The sequence below is a fragment of the Monopterus albus genome, unplaced genomic scaffold (genome assembly GCF_001952655.1).
Source record: "Monopterus albus unplaced genomic scaffold, M_albus_1.0 scaffold174.1, whole genome shotgun sequence".
Lineage (NCBI taxonomy): Eukaryota > Metazoa > Chordata > Actinopteri > Synbranchiformes > Synbranchidae > Monopterus > Monopterus albus.
Window position 1 is genome coordinate 571,276 of NW_018128054.1, and position 8,921 is coordinate 580,196.

At 40.9% G+C, this 8,921-nt stretch overlaps 3 protein-coding genes across 6 annotated transcripts in view; 2 read left to right on the forward strand and 1 right to left on the reverse strand.

Annotated features, from left to right (window-relative positions):
- rhot1a (ras homolog family member T1a) overlaps window positions 1-3,648 on the forward strand; it is a 24,254-nt gene extending 20,606 nt beyond the window's left edge. For both annotated transcript variants that reach the window (XM_020616402.1, XM_020616403.1), the window contains one exon: window positions 2,601-3,648. In XM_020616402.1, the coding sequence (XP_020472058.1) occupies window positions 2,601-2,718 (118 nt within the window). In that variant the 3' untranslated portion in view covers window positions 2,719-3,648. The remainder of the gene's footprint in view (window positions 1-2,600) is intronic.
- A 91-nt stretch (window positions 3,649-3,739) lies between these two features.
- Window positions 3,740-6,250, forward strand: LOC109969483 (uncharacterized). 3 transcript variants are annotated; one of them, XM_020616401.1, is made up of 10 exons: window positions 3,740-3,941; window positions 4,032-4,109; window positions 4,242-4,274; window positions 4,725-4,811; window positions 4,965-5,062; window positions 5,240-5,457; window positions 5,544-5,636; window positions 5,725-5,817; window positions 5,915-5,977; window positions 6,087-6,250. In XM_020616401.1, exons 1-10 carry the CDS (start codon window positions 3,879-3,881, stop codon window positions 6,128-6,130), a joined length of 870 nt encoding a protein of 289 aa, XP_020472057.1. In that variant the 5' UTR covers window positions 3,740-3,878; the 3' UTR covers window positions 6,131-6,250. The 3 variants fall into 3 exon arrangements, 2 of the variants coding, with proteins under 2 accessions (XP_020472057.1, XP_020472056.1); XM_020616400.1 differs by having other exon boundaries at window positions 4,032-4,274; XR_002276274.1 differs by lacking the exons at window positions 5,915-5,977; window positions 6,087-6,250 and having other exon boundaries at window positions 4,032-4,274; window positions 5,240-5,636; window positions 5,729-5,767.
- Window positions 6,251-6,341: 91 nt separating this feature from the next.
- cunh17orf75 (chromosome unknown C17orf75 homolog) overlaps window positions 6,342-8,921 on the reverse strand; it is a 6,923-nt gene continuing 4,343 nt past the window's right edge. The window contains exons 10-11 of the mRNA XM_020616406.1: window positions 8,907-8,920; window positions 6,342-7,808 (exon numbers count right to left, since the gene is read on the reverse strand). Of these exons, the coding sequence (XP_020472062.1) occupies window positions 7,593-7,808; window positions 8,907-8,920 (230 nt within the window). The 3' untranslated portion in view covers window positions 6,342-7,592. The remainder of the gene's footprint in view (window positions 7,809-8,906; window position 8,921) is intronic.

Genomic DNA, 8,921 nt, shown 5'->3' on the forward strand with positions numbered 1-8,921 from the left:
TGGCCTGGGAACGCCTCGACATTCCCCCGGAGGAGCTGGAGGAAGTGTCTGGAGAGAGGGAAGTCTGGGCATCTTTGCTTAAACTGCTGCCCCCGCAACCCGGTCCCGGATAAGCGGAGGAAAATGGATGGATGGATGGATTCTGTTAACATTTACTCTATGCAAAATATTTCATCTAAACTGACAACCACATTCCTAGTGTAACACGATAGTGTCAATATTAAATCTGAGGCAGTCAGCCGACAACAATTTTGATCACTGATTACTTGTTTTAAGACAAATCTTTGACATATATGTAGAAATTTTTTTAATTCAGCTTCTCAAAAGTGAATATTGGCTGTGCTATGATAAAAAAAAAAACGTAACAGCTTAGACAGTTTGTCAGACAAAACGACATTACGACATTTGTCTGACACCTCCTCAGGCCATTTTCTGTTATTTTAAGAATCAAGTATAATCTTGCGTGGGTTCTCTCCAGGTGCTCCGGCTTCCTCCCACAGTCCAGAGACATGCAGCTTAGGTTGATTGGTGTCTCTAAATTGCCTATAGTGCCCATGTGCGTGTGTGTGGTTGTTCGTCTATGTGTTAGCCCTGCAATGGATTGGCGACCTGTCCAGGGTGTACCCCGCCTTCGCTCGATTGCCGGCCGGGATTGGCTCTGCCCCCCCCGTGACCCTGTTCAGGGACTAAACGGTAGAAAATGAATGAATGAAGTATAATCTGTTTGTCATCAGATTAACCACTAATGAAAACAGTCAGTGGTTGCAGACAGACAATTGCCTAACTGTGTGTGGAATGCTGCTTGGGTGGGTGGAGGCTATGGGGGCCTACCTGCTGTCAGAGGAGGGGTTCAGCCTGACGCTGCAGGTTTGAGCCGTGTCCAGCGTGGAGGGGTCCATCTTTATGGAGGCCTCTGCTGAGCAGCTAATTCCCTCAGGCAGGTAAAGGCAGAAACCACGTTTACAGACAAACAGGTGTTGTACTGTGCGTTATACATGGACAGGTGTGTATGTGCGTCATTACAGGTCTGGTATCTGGTGGAAAAATGCCCCCTGTTTGGGAACAGGTTGTACGGTACAGCTGTTAATGTATTTGTATCCTGAAGGGTTGTAGAGAGAAGGAAGGAACACAAGTGACCTGTGATAGAGCAAATTGTGTTGCACCTTGATCAGCTGCTGGGAGGATTTAATATATTTACACCGCTATTGAAGCCATGCACCAACATATAACACATGATTTCTTTCTGCTTTGCTGCCTCCTTTATTTTTATACACTTTTCTTGATTGCAGTCTGCGTAGCTCCCCAGTGTTTCTGTCTTTCCAGGCGAGTGGAGTTGCATTTAGCAGAGCAGGAGCCTGGGCGGTGTCATGGAGCCAGCAAACTGCCTATGATTTAATCATTTAAATCAATCATCTGTGCTTTTGATTTAGCATAACCTACCACACTCTCACTATGGATTACTTGGATTTAATATACTTGTGGGATGTTTGTCTAAGCGTTTGACTGGTTGTGTACGGTTCTTTTGGATTTTGGCCACTGACATATATGTGATGAACATGATGTCACCACTTCCCTCCACTATACAAGAATGAAGCCAAAATATCATGAACGGCTGCCATTTTGCTTTTTTCAACCAGATTCTGCGCAGTAGCTACCAGAGGTGGAGTGATTTCATCAGACCACTAGTCAACACTGTCAGATCTTTGAAATACTCCTCTTTTTATATCAAGTAATTTATTACAAACAAACTTAATAGAGAAATGACCACTTGTACACACATCCTTGTGATGATATCTACCAAAAACTATAGAGGTCACCTTTTGGGGGGAAACATGTACCTGGTTTGTATGTTCAGTTTTTAATGTGGCTGATGTTTTATCCACCAATATGGACAAAGGTGGATTTTAGGACCTTGCTACAGACAGCCACCAGGGGGCGATCGAGACACGGCAGCTTCAGTTCTGAAAGCTGTCGACCTGTCCATCGTTTTTACAGTCAGTGGTTTTGGCTAGTATGCACAGTGTTGTGGTTTTTTTTTTATGAAATCCCTTAAACATTTTTGACGGGAAGTCATTCTGTTGAAATGAGTGCACTGCACCAAATGTGTTTGCTGCCCCTCTACAAGAGGGGAGGAGGCAAAATATAATATTAAATCAAGAGACTTAATAATTAAATTGAAAGCAGAGATTACTGAACTAGTTTTGTTATTTTGTTCTTGACACCTCCTGGGCTCCATACAATTTCAGTGATCATTTAGTTCTGTATCTTCTACTTTCTGCCTTCCCTTGTGAATGAGAGCAGCTGCTAATCAAACTACAACACCTGTCCTTCTTTTCATCCAGCTACTGTAGTGTTCGGCGCTGTTCCTCAAACCAAATGTCAAGAGAAAGCATATGTGAGCTGGTATCACAGGGCACTGACATTTGTCATTTATGGTCCTGATTCAGGAAGTTTGCACTGGAGAGAGAGCGCATGACTTTGTTTTGTCATTTGGTACTTTATCCTGCTGTGGTTTTATAAATAAAACACCATAGCATTCATTTTTCATTCAGCTTTTCTCCCTCACGTGCTCTGTGTGTGTCTCTGGCTTCCTCTCACAGGCATATGGCTCAGGTAGACCTGAAGAACTCAACGTTCTGGTTGAGGGCCAGCGTCGGCGCCACAGTGTTTGCGGTGCTGGGCTTCGCCATGTACAGAGCACTTCTCAAACAGCGGTGATGAGACGGCTACTTCCTCCCCCGGATCCTCTGTTGACTCTGCCTCGTCCCCTTCTACCTGAAAGACTCAAAACGATTGGCTGACCAACCAATCTGGCCCTTTGCCTCAAAACTCCGCCCCTTCCTACGATGCAACATGGGCAAGAAACAAATAAGCAAGATCATGTGCACATTTTATATGCATTTAAAAAGGTTTTTTGTTATTGAAAGGTAACGATCACATTTGAACTGTCACTCGTCCATTAGCCGATTTGTAAAACCTGACATTTTGTTGACATATGTTGGTCTAGTTTAGTGCAGACCAGACAGTAGTAGTTGCCCAGTTATTTTCTCAGGTCAGTATTAGTTGGATGTTTGGAGATCAGACAGAGGCAGCCAGACACAGGAACACCACAAAGGGAATGAATTTGTTTATACATGTATATTAAGTATGTATGTATTCCTCCAGAGTTTTAGGATCGGACCCGTAGACAATGTTACAAGTCAGAAGCAACGCCCACAGGAGGTGTTAGGACAGAGAACGCTATATCTGACACTAGGAAGTTCATGGATGTCATGCACTTGTTAAATTTGTGTGTTAATTTATTAACCTTTATTTTTGTCTCCTTGTCTGTGTTGAGCGCATCACGTGAAACAGAGGGATTTATATTTTCCTTGTATTTTTGTATTTACTCTTAACCAAGCTGTCTTTGAGTCGTAACATTTATGATGATCTGCTTTTGTTTTTATTTTCATGACATTACAGGTACCATGGAGCAAAAGGTGATACTACTAACAGCCATTCATCACACCTCTTTCACCTTAAAACTATGGAAGTGTTTCTTCTTCTCTTTTCCAGCATTTACAATAAACAACTGTATGATGTGGTGCGTGTTAATGGGTGAAACAGAACAGGTGTTAAATATCTGTAATAAATGATATTTACACCCGCTGATGTAGTTGTGTTTGTGTCCTTGAAGAGCAGCAGTAGTAAAATCAGGCATTTTAAAAAGGGGCTGTGTGAAATAAATGTAGGATCAACTGTTTCTGTGAACAACTGGGACTTTAGTGAAGCAAAACAGAGAAGTGAGGAAGTGAACTGTACTGTTCTCAGCTCGTGTGAGGAGGAAGTTGCACCACGTTCACAGGTAGAATTAAAGTAGCCACAGTGTGATTGCCAACATGTCTGTAGATGGGACTAAGTTATTGTTTGAGGGCTTTCTGCAGAAAAGAAAAGATACTATGGTAAGTTACAAACTCATTGTATTTATCGTATTGATTTACTGATGAAAGTGATTTGGATTCCTATTAATGCTATTTTTTTTCTGCCAATAGAAAATACGATGGGTAACATATTGGTTCAGGCTTCAGAATACAACCTTGTTTTTCTATACACAGAAGAATTGCAGTGCTGTAAGTAGATGTTTGCTGTGGTATAAAGTCCTTTTAAAATCTACATTGGTAAATTATATTCAGACTCAAGTCAAATTTCTTGCGACGGTCCTGCTTCTTGTTCTATTAAAGATCTTAATGGTTTCTTTGCAGTCGCACCTGAGAGGATATTACTACATTTACACAGTAAGTCAGCCACTGTTATAGCTGACATATATGAGAAACTGCTTTTATAGTTTAAGTAGTTATATGTGGCAATTGAAATGGAGTAATTTCATTTCATGCTACTTTATACTTCTCAGTGGCAAATATTGTACTTTTTACCCACTTTATTTTTGACAGTTCTCTGTAGTCAGATAATTCATTCAAAATATAAACAAAAATGATTGTGTTGTTAGAGACAAAGATCCCAATCAATACATAAAGTGCTTAAAGTATTTAATTTATCCAGTTTTACTAACAGCAATAATGTATCAATAAATGAAATCCAACAATAATAATTTGAAATGTGAATAATGTATATTTTTACTTCCTTCCTTCCTTACTTTACTTCCTCCTCCACTGTTGCTTTGCCTCTAGTCAAGACGCCTCAGGTTTTGTTACCCAAGTGTGTTTCTATCCACCCTCTTTGTTTAGGTGCAGTCTGTGCGAGAGGTCCAGAGATCCGATGGCAAGCGCTTTAAGTTTGAGATTATCATGACAAATGGAAAGAGAAAGATGTTGGTGAGTCACTGTGGTTTGACTGGATTCTTATTACCTGTAAATTGGTCAATCTGCAAGCTGAGCAGCAGGTCTGGGGTCAGTGGATGCCAGTTTTAACCAAATCCTATAGGTTTCCCTCCAAACTATTGTTTCTCTCTGTGTGTGTGTGTATAGGCAGCAGAGACAGCAGCTCTCAGAAAGGAGTGGGTAGCACAACTATGGCAAGCCATGCATCTCTCTGCCTTTGGGGTCTCAGACTCCAGAAGCACAGAGTAAGTAGGAAGAGGACGTCATGTCAGATCTAAACTCAAGCTAATATAATCCATGCTTTGTCAGATGGACTATAACTCTGCATTTGGATGATTTCCCTTGTTGTTTAATATAAATCCAGCAGATTAGCTGCACATTATTCTGCCAGGCACTGACCACATGGTCTCTCTTCTCCTCAGCCTGAAAGTGTGTGAGCAGCAGCAGGAGAGATTTGACAGCACCATGCCCGTCTACTCACACAGTGACAGCGTGTTGGAGTTGCTGCCTGCTCGGCCCTTTTCTGCCCCTCCTCCTTTAGGCCACATCCAGCACGAGAGCAGTAGCATCGCCTTCCCCGTCTGCCTGCATCAGGGCCCGAGCAGTGAGGAGCCCATATACCAAAACACACTGCCAGCCTGTAACTACCAACATCACAATGGTGAACTTCAAATCGATTTGCAGCCTTGAAGTGAGCTACATGGTGCTAAACTCCTCTGTTTTCAGGTGACAGTCTCAACAATCCCCAGTGGTACAGTGGGTTGAGCAGTGCAGAGGACAGACAAGAAGGAGACTATGACGTTTTACCACTTAGAAACAGTACGAGCTTAAATGTTCTTTAAATTAACCATCTAAAATATAATGACATGCACTACAGAGGTGATTAATCGGGCCCTGTCATCCTTAGAGAGATGTGAGATCAGTGTGTCAACAGAGATGGATGAAGAAGAAGAAGTGTATGACGTCCCTCTTTCTTACAGGGGGGCTGATGAGCATCATGGTGAGACTACATTTTTCAGCTTTTAAAAAATTGGTTATACCAAAATAATTAACTTTTTTATCATTTGGTGGATTTTTTTCCCCCCATTCCACTTAAGACCCAACAGAGAGCATCTACGACGTACCAAGTTCTTTGAGAATGATGCCTGATCACACGACAGGTAAATCCTGCCTTGTTACTGTCACAGTTGTTAAATTTTCACTGAAAGAATGTGCAACAGCTGCCAACATCTTCTCACCTGGAAGTCTCAAGTTTCAATTTGTTTCTAGTCGCAGATGAGCAGCAAGAGGAGGAAATCTATTTGTGGATATGAGGCATCATTCTGACGACACCAGCGATGGGCTGGAGGGAAGCAGCTACCACCCCCGACTCATGATACATGTAACTTTTGGACCACACACACATCTCTTTGCTGCTGCCTTCGAATATCTGGATCACTGTACAGTATTTATGCAACTAATATAACATGTAAATTATGTTTGTCGACTTGGAAAACAAAGCTAAACAAGATGAACAACAACAGAGATGCTCACGTGATATTTATTTTGGCTCTTTCTATATACAGCTGACTATCACACAGTCATTTATAACTATAGAGAACACCTACAGAAATGTCTACACACACACGCGCTGTGGTTTAGCCACTCTACGGCTCACAACAGTAAAATTACTCATGTACATTTCACCTAGTTCACAGTTTAAAAGTACACACCATGAGACTGATATTGCTGTATTTCACACTTTGGACTGTTTTTCATGGAAATGACTTGAGTGTGGTCCTAAAACCCTTTATAGGTTTAATGGACTACAAACTCTTGCCTTGTTGCACATACACAATGGAAAATGAAAGGAAAATAAACATGGACATTTACTCTGAGCAATTCAATATATCATCTATTATTTATTTTAATTTCCTACTTCTCTTTAGCAGATATTGACAGACCTTTTAAAACTGCACTGATGTTTATTTAATGTAGTGAGTGACTGGTCACATGGTGCCTGTTTATTCTCACAAGCTCATGAGCTGGTGAACGCTGTGAAGATATATCCAAATGATTGCATTCCCCGAGAATTAAAAAGATATCTAACGTGCCTTCCTAGACAAACAGTAGGTTTATCAGAGCAGAAGAATTCATCTGACAAAAACAATATCATAGTGCAGGTACTGGGTTTAAATGTAAGCAAAAAAAGAATCTATGGATAAAAGTGAATTGTGCATTATCAGTGTGTTTAACCTCAAAAGAAAACTAGTACAGTCAAATTAAATACAAAATAATTATAAAAGAATATTTGGACATCAAATGAGTAATAGAGAAACTGGCTTCAGTTTGGATCAGTTCTGCCATGTGATCACTGTCAGCCACACTAGTGTTGTAATAATATTTGGTTCATAGAATTCTTATACACACATGAAACTCCAAAAAAGGAAATGATTGGGAAAGTGCCAATCTCGATCTAAACTGATCTTCACATTATTTTTTATTCACCTTCATTGAGCTCTTTGCTCTGTGGTTCAATTAAGAGCTAATCTTAATTGTTAAGATACATGCAGTGATGCTACTGAGTCAATAAACTATGATTAGCCAAAAAAAGAGATTAAGTTCTCAGTTTTTTGCTGTACATATTCCAAATTTAACCACCCCCTTTCTAGTTGAGAAGCAGCAGTAGTGCCAGAAGAGGAAACTTTTTTTTTTCTGGCAATTCTATGTTTAAGAGAAGATGCAGATCTTGGTTAAGAATGGTATTAGGTTATCTGCATTACTGTTGTAATGGAATCAGGCCTGGGCTTGGGACTGTTCCCTGAGGAACTCCTCCAGGACAGTGATGATGCTGCAGGCTTCAGGCAGGTCACTGTGCTCTGCCCTGGCATTCTGCAGCAACACATCTCCATTTCCACACCCCTGTAGGAACTGGTAGCAGCGAAACAGGGCATAGTGACTCATCTCTGCCTGACGCACAAAGCGCTTCAGGCTGTTCATGTCCTGGATGGCCTGCAGAGTGGGTGTGTGGGCGAGAGAGAGAGGAAGTGGCAAGTTGAAAAAAGGGAACAGATTAGGATAAATGACAGAGATGAAGGGTAAACAAACAAGTAAGTTGTGTGAATGCCAAAAGGAAGTTAGAGCTATGGTCGCAGTTTCTCAATTTTCTGGGCCATTAGGAAAAATTTGAGACTTGTATAATTAGTTTTCAGAATTCTTAGAGCTCCATCCACCACCTTGGTCCAGACTGAAATATCTCAACAACTGTTGATGAAATTTAGTACTGGCATTCAAAATTTCACTTTGTCAAATACCTTTATTTACAGTAAAATATCAAAAATTTCAATTATTTTTGTTGTAGAAATCTGCCCCAAAACTTGTCTTAATGTGGAGAGGTGCTGTCGAAGCCTCCTGTGACCCAGACTCAGTGAGCAGCCCTGGCAGCAGGGCAGAGATATCAGCTTCTAAAAGATTTTGAGCGGGACTGACGTCTCTAACCAGTCAGAGATTTTCAGTTATTCCTGCCTTATCAGTAAGGTTTGTTGCATTCTCATTTATTGTAATTTCATAACAACAAATATCTAAAGAGCTGGGCAGAGCGCGGCAGGTTGGATTAGAGCATAGTGGAGCAGGGAGAGGGACGGCTGGGGGAAGCAGAGTGGGTTGATTTGGAGTTTCATGCTAGTTTTACCTTAAGTTACTTATATACTTTAGCTTTAACCGACGATTAAAGCTAAAAACATTGCCAGCAGCCTCAGCTGTGTGTATGTTACTACTTAGCAAATGCTAACATATCATCACACTAAACTGAACATGGTAAACAATATATGCGCTAAACATTAAAATTAATTGACAGCTCAAACTTTTCAATTAAGCCGCCCTTAGTGGCAGCTGTTGCTTTTCTGTGTCATGTGTTGGGTTTTGGGCTGCTGGTCTGCTAAAACTGAATTTGAATTTGAATCACCATGGGCTCTGGATAATATTAACAGGCATTGTCACTTTTTTATGCAGATTACCTGATAATTAAAATAAGTGTCAGTTTCAGCCCTAAAAAAAAAGCACAGCTTGTGAAACCCTGTTACAGACCATCTATATGTACAGCTTTCTCACCTTTAGTTTGAAGTT

Excerpts from the sequence above, each read along its gene's own strand:
- LOC109969483 (XM_020616400.1), top strand. The coding sequence starts at position 3,879 with ATGTCTGTAGATGGGACTAAGTTATTGTTTGAGGGCTTTCTGCAGAAA. Across the intron at positions 3,942-4,031 it reads AGAAAAGAAAAGATACTATG|AAAATACGATGGGTAACATA; the intron begins GTAAGTTACAAA and ends TTCTGCCAATAG. Across the intron at positions 5,458-5,543 it reads CCAAAACACACTGCCAGCCT|GTGACAGTCTCAACAATCCC; the intron begins GTAACTACCAAC and ends CTCTGTTTTCAG.